At 45.3% G+C, this 17,222-nt stretch overlaps 1 protein-coding gene across 2 annotated transcripts in view; it reads right to left on the reverse strand.

Moving 5' to 3' along the window:
• The window catches only part of mindy4 (MINDY lysine 48 deubiquitinase 4), a 291,924-nt gene that overhangs the window by 132,502 nt on the left and 142,200 nt on the right, over positions 1–17,222 (reverse strand). For both annotated transcript variants that reach the window (XM_063044570.1, XM_063044571.1), the window contains one exon: positions 203–294. In XM_063044570.1, coding sequence (XP_062900640.1) covers positions 203–294 — 92 coding nt within the window. The remainder of the gene's footprint in view (positions 1–202; positions 295–17,222) is intronic.

Raw genomic sequence — 17,222 nt, forward strand, 5'->3', positions numbered from 1 at the left:
GTGTGCAGTGGGGAGGATGGCAAGTGCACATTTTAATTGAAATTGTGCCACCTCAATCTAGTTCTGAAGTGGCGACCTTCAATTCATTCTGTTGCGAACCTAAGGCTCTGTGGCAACGACACAAAGGTTGTCAGCTAACGTACCAGGCTGGGCTGTACAGCTGTGACTATCCCTCACTAAAACACATACAAGAGGTACTTACATGCTTTCAGTGCTGCTGCTGACGACGTCTTCAAAGATCAGCTTTTGCAAGACACAGGCTTGAACGGCAGCCAAAACCCCACATGGACCACCCTAGAAAGATCAGAGACCAGAACCTACTTATGATAGCACTGGAGCAGAATCAGATTCAAGTTTAATATCACTGACATATATTGCAAAATTTGATGTTTTGCACAGCAATACATTAAATATACAATAAACTACAAGAAGAATATATATAATAAAGAAATAAGTCATGCAAAAAGACAGCAAAAATAGTGAAATAATGTTCATGGACCATTCAGAAATTTTATGGTGGAGGGGAATAAACTGTTGCTAACACATTAAGTATGTGTCTTCAGGCTTCTGTAGCTCCTCTTGGATTGTTCTAATGAGAAAAGCAATCTTCTAAGAGGCCAAAGATCGAAGATGGCACCAGAGTGGTGACTCTTCGTGCACAGTTCCAAACACAACAGAGTCCAGTTAATTGGGCCATCGATTAATCGGGGCAGCCACTTATTTGGGACAATTCTCAAAGAACAAAATTTAATCAAGAAAATAACCAGAATTCCCTTCATTTATTTGGGACACTATGCTGCTTAATTGGGACAGCAGATTGTTGCTGAACAGTTTCTAATTAGCGTCAATCACATGCACTTACAGTGCGCTTGGAAGAAACAGTTTTTAAAAGTGTCAGTTGCGTATTTGTGCTTAAAAAGCAGTGATTTTTGTCACTGACAGCTGGTGAGAAGTAAGCAGCAAGACAATTCAGAACTGTTTTGCTCACTGCAGTTTCAAGCATTCAGGCTTGGAGATGCCAGAAACAGCCAGAGTGAAATTGAAGCAATTTCACTACTTCATCAAGTTTGAAAACATGAAGATTTGAAAGTATTGACAATCATCTTGAATGTTACTATTGTAGCGATGTGCTACTCACAGAGCTAGAAATAATGATACGCAGTCTGTAAGTCGCACTCGAGACTCGTTTATTCCAACTTCATGGCACTGGCTTTTAAGCAGTTCCCTTCCAGCCCTCTCCAGGTGGAAATGATGTCAGAGGTGCATTACAAAAGTCTCTCCCCGCGCGCGGGCTATTTTGTGAGCTGTTTCGCTTGTGTAGAAAGTGGGTCGCCACATAAATTCCCCTCCAGAACCGGCGATACACCCCCAATGTCCACAGTCTGGATCAGTCTCTGTTTGGGAGGTCTGCCTCTGCGCCGCGGTGCCTGAACCTCAACCGGCTGTGCCAAGTCCACATGGGCCGGTTTGAGTTGGTCCACCGTGAAAACCTCCTCTCTCCCCCCAATGTCCAGAACATACGTGGGCCCGTTGCTACTGATCACTTTGAACGGCACCTCATACGGCCGCTGTAGCGGTGCCTGATGTGCACCCCTTCGTACGAATACAAACTTACAGTTCTGCAGGTCTTTGGGTACGCAGATCGGGATCTGTCCATGCTGTGAAGGCGGTACGGGGGCCAGGTTGCCGAGCCTTTCGCGTAGTCTGTCCAGGACTGCTGCGGGTTCTTCCTCTTGCCCCCTTGAGGCTGGTATGAACTCTCCTGGGACAACCAGGGGTGTGCCGTACACCAGCTCGGCCGACGAGGTGTGCAGATCCCCTTTGGGCGCTGTGCGAATTCCAAGCAGGACCCAGGGAAGCTTGTCCACCATGTGAGCCGACTTTAAGTGACAGTGGAAGCGTTCCACTAGTCCGTTCGACTATGGGTGGTAGGCAGTTGTGTGGTGTAATTGTGTTCCCAACAGCCGACCACAGGCTGGAGGTGAACTGGGCACCTCTGTCAGAGGTAATGTGGACCGGTATCCCGAAGCATGTTACCCAGGTTGCAACCAGCGCTCGGGCGCAGGAATCGGCGGTGATATTGTTGAGCGGGACCGCCTTTGGCCATCTCGTGAACCACTCTACCATAGTTAGGAGGTACCGCGCTCCTCACGACACTGGCAGGGGCCCCACGATATCCACATGAATGTGGTCGGACCTCTGGTGGGTGGGTTCGAACCGCTGCGGCGGGGCTTTGGTGTGCCGCTGCACCTTGGCTGTTTGGCACTGTGTGCATGTTTTGGCCCATTCGCTGACCTGTTTGCAAAGTCCATGCCACATGAACTTGCCGGAGACCATTCGGACAGTTGTCCTGATAGATGGGTGCGCCAAGCCGTGTATGGAGCCAAAAATTCGCCGCCGCCAGACTGCCGGGACGATGGGGCAAGGTTGGGCAGTAGTCACGTCACACAGGAGGGCCCTCTCACCTGGGCCTAAGAGGAAGTCTTGCAACTGCAAACCCAAGACTGCGGTCCTGTAGCTGGGCATCCCATCATCTGCCTGCTGCGCCTCCGCCAGTGTTGCATAGTCCACCCTCTGGGACAGGGCCTGGATAGCTGGTCTGGAATTGTAGCCTCGTTCAGTCTGCGGTAGTCGCCGCATGGTCTCCAGCCCCAGACTGCTTTGGGCACCATGTGCAAGGGGGAGGCCCATGGGCTGTCAGACCGCCGTACGATCCCCAATTCTTCCATCCTCTTGAACTCCTCCTTCACCAGGTTGAGCTTGTCCAGGGGGGGAAGCCTTCGTGTGCGGGCATGGAGGGGTGGTCCCTGGGTCGGAATGTGGTGCTGTACTCCGTGTCTGGGCATGGCTGCCGTGAACTGCGGTGCCAGAACCGATGGAAAGTCCGCCAGGATTCTGGTGAATTCGTTGTCAGACAGTGTGATGGAGCCCAGGTGTGGGGCCGGCAACTTGGCTTCACCCAGGGAGAACATCTGGAAAGTCTTGGCATGGACCAGTCTTTTCCCTTGCAAGTCGACCAGCAGGCTGTGGGCTCGCAAGAAGTCCGCCCCCAGGAGTGGTTGCGCCACGGCAGCCAGTGTGAAGTCCCACGTGAACCGGCTGGCACCAAACTGCAGCTGCAACGTGCGGGTGCAGTAGGTCTGAATCGTGCTGCTGTTTGCGGCCCTCAGGGTGGGTCTCAGCTCCCTGTTGCGGGTGTCATACCCCATCCGGGATAAGACGCTGATCTCTGCTCCGGTGTCAGCCAAGAAGCGGTGTCCCGACTGTTTGTCCCAGACATACAGGAGGCTGTCCTGGTAGCCAGCCGCCGTAGCCATTAGTGGCGGCTGGCCCTGGCGTTTCCCGGGAACTTGCAGGGCAGGTGACAACGGCGGGCTTCTGTGCCACACCACTAGTGGTAGAAACACCACTGTTCATTGGCCTCCTCACTCCTGCCTCTGGGTTGTGGGTTCTCCGTTGCCGGGCCTGGTCTGGCCTGCTGTTGGGCGCGTGGCCTGGTAATCTGTCTGACGGACGCCCCGCTCTCCCTCTTGGCTTTTCACAGCACGTATGACCGGGCCGCCACCTTCTGGGGGTCACTGAAATCTGCGTCGGCCAGCAGCAGATTTATGTCCTCAGGCAGTTGCTCTAGGAACGCCTGCTCAAACATGAGGCAGGGCTTGTGTCCTTCAGCCAGGGCCAGCATTTCGTTCATTAATTCTGACAGCAGCCTGTCCCCCAAACCGTCCAGGTGCAGCAAGCGGGCACCTTGCTCACGCCGTGAGAGGCCAAAGGTCCCTATGAGCAGCACTTTGAACGCTGTATACGTGCCTTCTTCCGGGGGTGATTGTATGAAATCCCCAAGCTGGGCGGCTGTCTCCTGGTCAAGGGAGCTCACCACGTAATAGTAATGTGTGGAATCCGAAGATATCCGCCGAATCTGGAACTGGGCTTCTGCTTGGTCAAACCACACGCGTGGTCGCAGCGTCCAGAAAGTTGGCAGTTTTAGCGAAACTGCATGAACAGATGAAGAGTCGATCATCTTTGGTCCAAATCCCGTTTGGACCATCAGGGTCACCAATGTAGCAATGTGCTACACACAGAGCTAGAAATAACGACACGCAGTCTGTAAGTCGCACTCGAAACTCGTTTATTCCAACTTCGCAGCACTGGCTTTTAAGCAGTTCCCTTCCAGCCCTCTCCGGGCAGAAGTAACGTCAGAGGTGCATTACAAAAGTCTCTCTCCTCACACGGGCTAGTTCGTGAGCCGGTTCACCTGCGTAGAAAGTGGGTCACCACACTATGAAAATTTCGAGGATGCAATCGTTATATGAAGGTAGTCCATTAGCTGCACTAGATGTTTGCGCAGATTTTGTTCATTTACAGTTAAAAAGAACATGGCAGCATACACTAGATGAATTCCTTTGTTGATGACTATTAGGAACTAATACTAAGTTTTACAGTACTTAGTAGTATTAGTAGTGTTATAATTTGTCCTGTATTTCATTTAAATATATATTTGTTACTCAGTTAAAATTAGTTTGTCTTTTTATACCTTTTAAACTATTTCCATGAAATTTTGACTAACTGGGCCAAAAGGTACTGGTCCCAATGTTTCCCAGTTAACTGGAATTTATTATATCCTCTTTTAAGACTACCACAGCAAAGTACTGCATCATACTGGTCTTATGATTATGCAATATTTACAACCTTAAGGGTCATATCTCTCTAAAGCACACAGCCAAAAGAATAATAAAAGGCAATAAAACATAAAGGGTACACATTTTGCAGCATCAGCTCCTAGCAATACCGTGGTGAACTACATTCAGCCAGTTCTAGGACAAGGAACTAGATTCTGAAAATTAAACCATGTTACAGCATTTAGTTGTGCTGGCTAATGCAAGAAACATGGCAGTTAATTTGCATACAACACAGAGTCTTACTTCAGTGGTCAGCAAGTTGAGCGAGTCACACTTCAGTGGTTGGTAAGTTGATGGAGAAGATCCTGAGAGGCAGGATTTATGAACGTTTGGAGAGACATATTCTGATTAGCAATAGTCAGCATGGCTTTGTCAAAGGCAAGCTGTGTCTTACAAGCCTGATTGAATTTTTTGAGGATGAGACTAAACACTTTTGATAAGGTATCCCACGCAAGGCTTTTTGAGAAAGTAAGGAGGCATGGGATCCAAGGGAACCTTGCTTTGTGGATCTAGAACTGGCTTGCACAGAGAAGGCAAAGAGTGGTTGTAGACAGGTCATATTCTGCATGAAGGTTGGTGACCAATGGTGTGCCTCAGGGATCTGTTCTGTGACCCCTTCTCTTCATGATTTTTATAAATGACCTGGATGAGGAAGTGGAGGGATGGGTTAGTAGATTTGCTGATGACACAAAGGTTGGGTTGTTGTGGATAGTGTTAGAGGGCTGTCAGAGGTTACAGCGGGACAATGATAGGATGCAAAACTGGGCTGAGAAGTGGCAGATGGAGTTCAACCCAGATAAGTGTGAGGTGGTTCATTTTGGTAGGTCAGATATGATGGCAGAATATAGAATTAATGGTAAGACTCTTGGCAGTGTGGAGGATCAGAGGGATCTTGGGATCCGAGCCCATAGGACACTCAAAGCTGCTGCGCAGGTGACTGTGTGGTTCAGAAGGCATACGGTGTATTGGCCTTCATCAAACATGGGATTGAGTTCTCGAGCCGAGAGGTGATGTTACAGCTATATAGGACCCTGGTCAAACCCCACTTGGAGTACTGTGCTCAGTTCTGGTCACCTCACTACAGGAAGGATGTGGAAACTATAGAAAGAGTGCAGAGGAGATTTACAAGGATGTTGTGTGGATTGGGGAGCATGCCTTATGAGAATAGGCTGAGTGAACCTGGCCTTTTCTCCTTGGAGTGACAACGGATGACAGGTGACATGTTAGAGGTATATAAGATGATGAGAGGCATTGATCATGTGGATAGTCAGAGGCTTTATCCCAGGGCTGAAATGGCTAACACTAGAGGACACAATTTTAAAGTGCTTGGGAGTAGGTACAGAGGAGATGTCAGGGGTATGTTTTTTACGTAGAGAGTGGTGAGTGTGTGGAATAGCAGGTACCTCCGACTTGCATTCCTGAGTGGGATTGTGGGTGTCAATGAGAGATGGCTCAAATTGTGTGGACTCGGCTCTCGAATAAGATTGTGGGGCTTGGGCCCGACAAGCAGTTCCGGCAGAGCAGAGGTGAGTCCAACTGGAGTCATTCCACACACCTGAGCTGCACCAACATCTGTTGAGGTAGGGCAGGGGTTGGCAATTCCTTCAGCCAGGACTCTGTCCTCTGCCAGAGGAGGGGATTCCTAGCCTGAGGCAACCATGTTCCAGACTCTCAGCAGGTCCTGATAGACTCCGCAAAGCAGCATGGCCTACGCCCACTGGTGGTAGTCGCATCTTTTTGTGAAGACAGCAGCCCCTTTGGAGAAAGTACATTGCCAACACGTGTCACCTGGGAGGATGCTCAGCATACAGGAAACTCTGCAGGGTCCTGAGGTGGAGAGTCACCAGCCGTGTACAGACACACACCAGTGACTGTCCGCCCTCTACCATTGGGAGATTCAAGACAGCTGCGGAGACCCATTATTTCCTGTTACCCCGGAAGTCCACTAACTTCCTCTGTATTTTTGCGACAGGTGGGGCCAAGATGACCATTTGGTACCACAACATGCCACCAGCTGGGTTTATGACCACTATCCTGCCTCGATAGGAAAGCACCCTGAGAAGGCCTGACCAGCATCCCAGCTGGGCCATGACTTTCATCTCCAGGTCCTGCCAGTTTGCCAGCCAGGTCTCCCCAGAAGGACTCAGACAGACTCCCAGATAGAGGAGATACCTGGTGCTCCACTCAAAAGCTCTCATCTCCTCTGCAGGGAGTCCACCTGCCACTGACCCACTAAGAGTCCAGGAAAATCCTGCCTGACAAACTTATTACAATTTTTTGAGGAAATTACCAGTAGGCTAGACAAGGGAGATGCAGTGGATGTTGTATATTTGGATTTTCAGAAGGCCTTTGACAAGGTGCTACACATGAGGCTACTTAACAAGATAAGAGCCCATGGAATTACAGGAAAGTTACATATGTGGATAGAGCATTGGCTGATTGGCAGGAAACCGAGAGTGGGAATAAAGGGATCCTATTCTGGTTGGCTGCCAGTTACCAGTGGTGTTCCACAGGGATCAGTGTTGGGGCCGCTTCTTTTTACATTGTACATCAACGATTTGGATTATGGAATAGAGGGCTTTGTGGCTAAGTTTGCTGACGATACGAAGATAGGTGGAGGGGCCGGTAGTGCTGAGGAAACGGAGAGTCTGCAGAGAGACTTGGATAGATTGGAAGAATGGGCAGAGAAGTGGCAAATGAAGTACAATGTTGGAAAGTGTATGGTTATGCACTTTGGCAGAAAAAATAAACAGGCAGACTATTATTTAAATGGGGAAAGAATTCAAAGTTCTGAGATGCAACGGGACTTGGGAGTCCTCACACAGGATACCCTTAAGGTTAACCTCCAGGTTGAGTGGGTAGTGAAGGCGGCGAATGCAATGTTGGCATTCATTTCTAGAGAAATAGAGTATAGGAGCAGGGATGTGATGTTGAGGCTCTATAAGGCGCTGGTGAGACCTCACTTGGAGTACTGTGGGCAGTTTTGGTCTCCTTATTTAAGAAAGGATGTGCTGACATTGGAGAGGGTACAGAGAAGATTCACGAGAATGATTCCGGGAATGAGAGGGTTAACATATGAGGAACGTTTGTCCGCTCTTGGACTGTATTCCTTGGAGTTTAGAAGAATGAAGGGAGACCTCATAGAAACATTTTGAATGTTAAAAGGCATGGACTGAGTGGATGTGGCAAAGTTGTTTCCCATGATGGGGGAGTCTAGTACGAGAGGGCATGACTTCAGGATTGAAGGGCGCCCTTTCAGAACAGAAATGCGAAAAAATTTTTTTAGTCAGAGGGTGGTGAATCTATGGAATTTGTTGCCACGGGCAGCAGTGGAGGCCAAGTCATTGGGTGTCTTTAAGGCAGAGATTGATAGGTATCTGGGTAGCCAGGGCATCAAAGGTTATGGTGAAAAGGCGGGGGAGTGGGACTAAATGGGAGAATGGATCAGCTCATGATAAAATGGCGGAACAGACTCAATGGGCCGAATGGCCTACTTCTGCTCCTTTGTCTTATGGTCTTATGGATATGAATATTGGTGGCGGGGCAGATAATGTTGAAGAAACAAGTAGGCTGAAGAAGGACTTAGACAGATTAGCAGAATGAGCAAGCAGAGTGGCAAATGAAATACAATGTTATGCTAACCACTTTGCTACCATGCTATTTGTGGAGGATTGCAGCATGCAATCTGCTTTTTACATTTATTGTAAGGGGGGTTAGAGTTCAGAAAAAACTCATTGTTTCTAAAATGCTCAGGTCATCCCAAAAGCATGAAAATAAATATAATTATTTCATTCACTTTTAATCCAATCAGTTTGGCTCATCTGTATTTATCACTCCTGCAGATCCAAAATTTAAATCAGCACTTCAGACAAAGTTGTGGACTAACACGGCTATGGCCATATATTGGACCATCACGGCTATCAAAAGTAATTTTGTTCAAGATTTCTGTTGACATTGTCAGTACATAATAAGACTGCTGACTGGGTCGCCAGAATGTACCCGAACACCCACAGTCTCCTTTTAAACAAGTGTCTCTGACCTATGAGAAACCTCATTCATTCACAGGATGTGGGCAACACTGGCTGGAGGGTGACTCTATCGGACAGCTAGAAGAACTACAGCCTCATGACCTCAGTGACCAGGGTTCAATCCTGCTCTCCAGTGCAGTGTAAAATCCATGCACTCTTCTACTGCACAAGTATTTTGCTGGATAGCAGTGGAGCTTGACTTGCTGTGCACCATATTGCAGCCTGCTTCAGCCACCCAGAAAAGGCCTCTCTTGGTTCACCCTTTACGTCTTTTTCACAGTGGTGTGAACCAGGCCCTTATTCATGTCTCGGGGTCACCTGCTGCAGTCGCCGAGGAAGGAGGTGCCTGCGCTGGCTGTGTGCCACTAGATTCCGTACTGTCACCTCCCTTCCAGTGCTGCTTTCTGGAGTTCGGTCGGTGGGAAATAAGCTGGATTGTGTTTGCCCATGGCAGCACTGCATGATATGAAGGACTACTGCGCACTTGTTCTTGCAGAAGCGTGGCTCCATGACACCATCTATGCACCATCAATCTAAAGGCCATGATACTCAGGGATGGGCTATATTATTATTTTAAATATATATTTTTGTAATATATGGCTTTCAACTATCATAATTATATGTGCTGTATGCTGTGTGTGACTTGGTGTGTTTTGCATTTTTGCCCCAGAGGAACACTAGCTGTATTCTTGAGCATGGTTAAATGACAATTAAACTGGAACTTGAATTGTGACTGCATGGGTTCTCTCAGCAAGGTCCCATTTCCTCCCATGAACCATTGACATGCAAGATGATCAGTTAACTGGCCACTGCACATTGCACCTAGTGTATAAGTGGTTTTATCTGAAGAGGGTTGACAGGAATGTGTGGAAGATAGGTTGACTTAGCTAGAAGTTTCTCTCTTTGCAGCGAAGCAGGATGAGAGATGTACAAGAGACTTTTTCCCAAGGCAGAATTGGTGAACATCAAGGGAGATCATTTTAAGATGCTTGGAGGAAAATATTAGGGGGATATTGGGGGAGGTAGTTGGTGTTTTTTTTTTAAACACACAGAGTGGTAGGTGCATGGAACACACTGCAAAGGGGGTGATAGAAGCAAATACAATAAGGAGATTCAAGAGACTTACATGCATAGAAGAAAGAAAAATAGAAAAAGGAAGGGTATGTGGGAGAGAAGGGTTAGATTAATCTTAGAGCAGGCTATGAGGTTGACACAACATTCTTCTATGCTCTATGCAGTGGGATTTGCGTAGGACTAGTGTACCATAGGGGTGCGACTGTAGCATAGTAGTTAGAGTGACACTATTACAGCTCGGCACGCCAGGGTTCAACCACTATCAGTTTGCACAGTGTTACAAGGCTTGGTTCCATTGATCAAATGTGGCATGGGCAAGCATAAGGAAACTACAAAGAAGTTGGAAGATACATGGGTGCAGATGAGTGTGCGTACAGGAGCGAGATATACCACCTAGTCAAGCGGTGTCACAGCAACAACCTGGCACTCAATGTCAGTAAGACGAAAGAACTGATTGTGGACTTCAGGAATGGTAAGACAAGAAAACATGGACCAATCCTCAAAGGGATCAGAAGTAGAGAGAGTGAGCAATTTCAAGTTCCTGGGTATCAAGATCTCTGAAGATCAAACCTGGTCCCAACATATTGATGCAGCTATATAGAAGGCAAGACAGTGGTTTTATTTTATTAGAATTTTGAAGAGGTTCTGTCTGTCACTTAAATCACTCGAAAATTTCCATAGATGTACTGTGGAGAGCATTCTGACAGGTTGCATCACTGTCTAGTATGGGGGGGGGGTGGCGGTTGCTACTACACAGGACCAAAAGAAGCTGCAGAAAGTTGTAAAATTCGTTAACTCCATTTTGGGTACTAGCCTCTGCAGTATTGAAGACGTCTTCAAGGAGCGGTGCCTCAGAAAGGCGACATCCATTATTAAGGATCCCCATCACCCAGGGCATGCTCTCTTTTCATTGTTACCATCAAGAAGGAGGTACAGAAGCCTGAAAGCACACCTCAGTGATTCGGGATTAGCTTCCTCCCCTCTTCTATATAATTCCTAAATGGGCTTTGAACCCAACACTATCTCACTTCCTTTTCTTTTTTTTAATATATATATTATTTGTTTTTGCACTATATATCTTCAATCTGTTCTATATATATGGAACACCCTGCCGGGGGTGGTGATAGAGGCAGATACTTCAGGGACATCTAAGAAACCTGTAAGACAAACACATGGATGATAACAAAATGGAGGTCTATGTAGGAGGGAAAGGTTTAGATTGATCTCAGAGTAGGCTATAAGGTTGACATATCATCATGGAATTAAAATTCTGCACTTTGCTGTAGTGTTTTATGTCCTACCTTTTAAAAGAGGTAACATAATGGTTATTCCCGCTCTCCAGAAGGTATTCTGTGCCCACGTTCTTATCAGTAACATGCTGTCAATACCAGCTGCTACACTTCCTAATAGGCATGAATCATCCTGGGATCAAAGTAATTAGCTGGGATTCAGCTACCATGAGCACAAGATCTCTGATGCATTGATGATCACAAATTGTCAAAGCACTTTCCCTGCAGATTCTTTGGATGTCAAGAAACCCTTGAAGCTGAAAGCCCGTGCCCCTAAAACACATTCCAGAGGGAATTAAGATTTAAAAATTTTTTTTTTTGTATTTACATTTCACAAGGAATACCCCCAAAGCACTATTACATTTATTCTGTTTGCAGATCACTATTTTCAATTTGAAGAGTCTCAAATTACAAGGGGAACTCTTGCTTGTGGTTCTAAAATTGTATTCCCTTAGGCCTAAAAGTTTCCTGTTTATAATCAGAGCCAATAATTCACAGCATCAAATTCCAAGGAGTTATAATTGTTTGGATGTATATATGGTAGTGAGGTTGGAGCAGGGAGCAGTAGTCAGATTATTATTCAAAAAAAACAGCAGCCTTCGTTTGATACTTTGCTGTTAAAGTAGTGAAACAACATCAAAAGACGTAAAATTAAACACAGAACACAAGAGATTCTACAGATGCTAGAAATCTAGAGCAACACACATAAATGCTGGAGGAACTCAGCAGGTCAAGCAGCATATTTAATTATGAAGAGGAATAAAGAGCTGGCGTTTTGGGCCAAGACACTACACACAGGCATACTTGCCCTCTCTTTAATCAAGACATTATAGTCATGAAGTTGTACAGCAAGATACAGGCACTTCAGCTTATTACGTCCATGCTCACCTGCTTTTTTTCTTGGATAATCCCATTTGCCCACATAAGGTCTGTATCCAATTATGCCTTGCCTAGTCAAGTGTCAGCTTAAATGTCTCTTAAACATAATGATTGTATCTGATTACATATCCTCCTCACTGACGATCAACACTGGCGCACCTTAAGAAGTGTGCTTAGCGCATTGCTCTACTCTATACACACACACGTGATTGCGTGACTAGGCATAGCTCAAATACCATCTGTAAACTTGCTGATGATACAACCATTGTTGGTAGAATCACAGGTGGTGACGAGAGGGCGTACAGGAGTGAGATATGCCAACTAGTGGAGTGGTGCCACAGCAACAACCTGGCACTCAGCGTCAGTAAGACAAAAGAGCTGATTGTGGACTTCAGGAAGGGTAAGACAAAGGAACGCATACCAATCCTCATAGAGTGATCAGAAGTGGAGAGAGTGAGCAGTTTCAAGTTCCTGGGTGTCAAGGTCTCTGAGGATCTAAACTGGTCCCAACATATCGATGTAGTTACAAAGAAGGCAAGACAGCGGTTATATTTCATTAGGAGTTTGAAGCGATTTGGCATGTCAACAAATACACTCAAAAACTTCTATAGATGTACCATGGAGAGCATTCTGACAGGCTGCATCACTGTCTGGTATGGAGGGGCTACTGCACAGGACTGAAAGAAGCTGCAGAAGGTTGTAAATCTAGTCAGCTTCATCTTGGGTACTAGCCTACAGAATACCCAGGACATCTTTAGGGAGCGGTGTCTCAGGAAGGCAGCGTCCATTATTAAGGACCTCCAGCACCCAGGGCATGCCCTTTGCTCACTGTTATCATTAGGGCAGAGGTACAGAAGCCTGAAGGCACACACTCAGTGACTCAGGAACAGCTTCTTCCCCTCTGCCATCCTATTCTTAAATGAACATTGAATCTTCAGACCTTACCTCACTTTTTTTTAAAAATATACAGTATTTGTTTTTACACATTTTTAAAAATCTATTCAAATACTGTAATTGATTTACTTGTTTATTTATTATCATTATTTTCTCTCTCTGCTAGATTATGTATTGCATTGAACTGCTGCTGCTACATTAACAAATTTCAGGTTACATGCCGGTGATAATAAACCTGATTCTGATTTCACCACCTCCTGTAACAGTAAGTTCCAGCTATTAATCACATTCTATGTAAAACTTACCCCTCAAATCCACTTTAAGCTCCTTCCTCTCACCTTAAACCTATGCCTTCCTGTTTTTGATACCTGTCTTGGAGAAACAATTTTGATTATTTACCCTACTGATGACCCTTGTAATTTGATACACATTTGTCAAGTCACCCTTCCCATCCTTTGCTTGTGGGGAAACAAATCCAGCCTATCCAATCGCTCCACCTTTCTCAAGTCTTCCAGTCCGGGTGAATCTCCTCTGAACGGTCTCCAGCGCAAGCACATTATTCCTAATAGTGTGGCCCAGGAATACACACGGTACTCCAAATGCCATGTAACCAGTGTGTTTTGTATCTCAACTCTTAAATCTAAGTACCGACCTATGAAGGCAAGTGTTGCCTTCTTCATCACCCTATCTACCCATGTTACCACTTTCAGGCAGTTAATGATAGAGACTCTCCATTGGTCGGGTCAACCAGGGATGTTGCATCGATGTTGTTGGTGCAGCATCATCAATCGATACACAAGACAATACGCAACTCAGGGCGTTTCTGGAGAACAAGTTGTTGCCCATGTAGCAGACTTGCCCTCTTTACGCAGCTAATAAATCCAAAGGAATGGCAGAGACAGAGACAAATACAGTTTGGCACCTGTGGTGTCGCAGGAGTTGCCAGCCAGCATTGAACTCAACATAGGACTGCTTTAGGGACTCCAGCTCTGGATTTTTCCTTAGGGTTTACTCCCAAAGCCTTCCCCAAGAGCTGGTATAACCACAAGGCAGCAGAGGTTTGAGATCTCCTAGTTGAACTGCCAACCCCAGCTGACAAGTGCCAGCTGCCTGGATGTTAATGATATGAACTGCAGGATCTCTCAATTCATCAAATAACCCCTTTCATTTACTGCATATCAGAATCAGAATCAGGTTTATTATCACCAGTATGTGACGTGAAATTTGTTAATTTAGCAACAGCAGTTCAATGCAATACATAATCTAGCAGAGAGAAAAAAAACATAAAAATAAATAAACAAGTAAATCAATTAGATTTATTGAATAGATTAAAAACATGGAAAAACAGATATACTGTATATTAAAAAAAAGTGAGGTAGGACATGACTTTAGGGTGAAAGGGGAAAGGTTTAGGGGAACATTAGGGAGAACTTCTTCACTCAGAGAGTGGTGGGAGTGTGGAATGAGCTGCCATCTGATGTGGTAAATGCAGGCGCACTCTAAGTTTTAAGAATAAATTGGATAGATACATAGATGGGAGAGGTCTGGACGGTCATGGACTGGGTGCAGGTCAATGGGACTGGCAGAATAAAGTTACAGCACAGACTAGAAGGGCCGAATGGCCTGTTTTCTGTGCTATAGTGCTCTATGGTTCTACGGTTCTAGTGTCCAAAGCTTCAATGTCCATTTAGGAATCGGCTGGCAGAGGGGAAGAAGCTGTTCCTGAATTGCTGAGTGTGTGCCTTCAGGCTTCTGTATCTCCTACCTGATGGTAACAGTGAGAAAAGGGCATGCTCTGGGTGCTGGAGGTCCTTAATAATGGACGCCGCCTTTCTGAGACACCGCTCCCTAAAGATGTCCTGGGTACTTTGTGGCTAGTACCCAAGATGGAGCTGACCAGATTTACAACCTTCTGCAGCTTCTTTTGGTCCTGTGCAGTAGCCCCTCCATACCAGACAGTGATGCAGCCTGTCAGAATGCTCTCCACAGTATAACCATAAAAGTTTTTGAGTGTATTTGTTGACGTGCCAAATCTCTTCAAACTCCTAATATAGCCGCTTGTCTTGCCCTCTTTATAACTACATCCATATGTTGGGACTAGGTTAGATCCTCAGCGATCTTGACACCCAGGAACTTGAAGTTTCCATGTGCTCCCACAGAATTTCCCAAAATGCATCACCTGCACTTGGCAGCATTAAATTCCATCTGCCAACACTCTACCCAATTTCCACCGGGTTGCTATCCTGCTATCAACTTAGAAAACCTTTCTCATTATCCACAACGTATTTAAGGCAAACAACCAATTCTCCTTTGAAGTGCATCTCAGACAGCAACTCCACAGCAGTGTGAAAGAACAGAGGGATCTTGGGGTCTACGTCTATTGATCCCTCCAAGCTGCATTGGAAGTTGATGAAGTTATTAAGAATGCATTTGGTGTGTTGGCCTCATTAGTCAGGGGTCTGAATTCAAGTATTGCGTTCATTTCTGGTTGCCTCTTCATAGAAAGTAAGTTTTAGAGAGGGTGCAGAGGAGATTTACCAGGATGCTGCTTGGATTAGAAAGCATGTCTTATGAGCACACACCAAGAATGAGAAGTGACTTGAAAGAAGTGTACAAGATGACAAGAAGCACAGATTGAGCCGATAGCTAGAATGTTCCCAGAGCAGAAATGGAGGCATAATTTTAAGGTGACTGGAGGAAGGTATAGGGCAGTTGTCAGAGGTAGGTTTTCTTTTACACTGAGAGTGCTGAGTGCATTGAACACATCGCAGGGGGTGGTGGTAGAAGCAGATACATTAGGGACATTTAGGAAACTCTTAGATAACATCATGAGTCAAAGGGCCTGTACTGTACTGTTACGTTTTATGTCCTATATTCACATTATCACAGAAATTAAAGTTATAATAATTTTCTAACAACAAAACTGCAACAATAATAATTACGCTGCATTGTTTCCTCAGAACTTGTCTTGAAGCCAAGGCTTTCCGAAATTCTGAAACACAACCTCACTTCTGTTACTCTTAATGAATCTAACGCATACTTAACTCATAAAAGAACATGATTGAACAACACAACAGAATGCTGGAAACAGTGTCAATAAAACAGTACAGCATAGCAGCAGGCCTTTCAGCCAGTAGGTCTGGGCCAACCATGATGGTAATCCATTTGCCTGATCTGCCTGTGCACTCTGGATATCTTTTTTTCATATTCAGTCAATTGTTAAGAAAATGGGAGGATTAGGCCACTCGGCCCCTCAAACCTATCACACCATTCAAAGTGATCGTGGTTGAACTACCCCAGGACTCAAACTCAAGTTTATCATCAAGTGTAGAAGTACATGTATGCACATGTGGAATGAAAAACTTCACTTGCAGCAGCATCACAGACAAATAGCATCAGCTAAGCAGTGTCCGTAAAATAAAATAATTCATACTAACAATAAAAAGTGATAAAACAAACACATACTTCAAAATAAATATCAATCTATTTCAGTGATATTGAGGAGCAGAGTATGTTTCTGACATAGCCAGGTTAACAACAGATAGCTCTAATGAGGAGAGAGCACTTTTTACACATTCACATGGCAACCAAAACAAACCATGAATTTTTCACCAGTACGTAACGGGACCAAGTGAAAGGGCTTTCGTTCATGCCGTGGTACTGTGTTCTGCCCAAATAAACATATCCCAGAGAGGCATTGCATCACTTTGCACATTGTTAAAAGGGAAAAGGACTTTTAAAATTATGTTGGTTTAAAATCTATTATTTAAGCCCCTTCGGTTCCAGAGAAGACCCATCATATCAAAGGATAACTGCATTATTATAGCAGCTTGTGCATCCTTTTCAAGATGACCATCCTGAATCAAATGGATTAATTTCAAAAAGTAGTCACTACTATAATTTTGAAAATAATGTTGTGATTCATTTATGAGGACAGACACACAGACTGACTGCTACTAACAATTTTCAGTTGCCCAGGCACATGGAATGGAAAGATTCAAAAGGTTATGGGCAAATGTAACTAGCTTGGGCCAGATGGGTTACGGGCCTGTTTCCATGCAGGATAACTCTATAACAGGAAGGGGACCTGGTGGACGTATGAAAAAATATTACATCTATAGATTTTCCTACATCAAGTGTGTCTGAAACTTAAGGGAATCTGAGATTTTGTTTCCACCTAGACAGGGACTGAAATCTGGAACACCCTGCTTGACTGCATGGTGGAGGCAGGTATTCTCACAACATTTAATAAGTGTCTAAATGAGGACTGGAATTAACACAGGTATTAACACTAGAGGAACTCAAAGATCAGGCAGCATCTTTGGAAATGAATATAAACAGGTATGGATTTGGGCCAAGACCCTTTATCAGGAATGGAA

Source organism: Mobula hypostoma, chromosome 3, assembly GCF_963921235.1.
Source record: "Mobula hypostoma chromosome 3, sMobHyp1.1, whole genome shotgun sequence".
NCBI classification, from domain to species: domain Eukaryota; kingdom Metazoa; phylum Chordata; class Chondrichthyes; order Myliobatiformes; family Myliobatidae; genus Mobula; species Mobula hypostoma.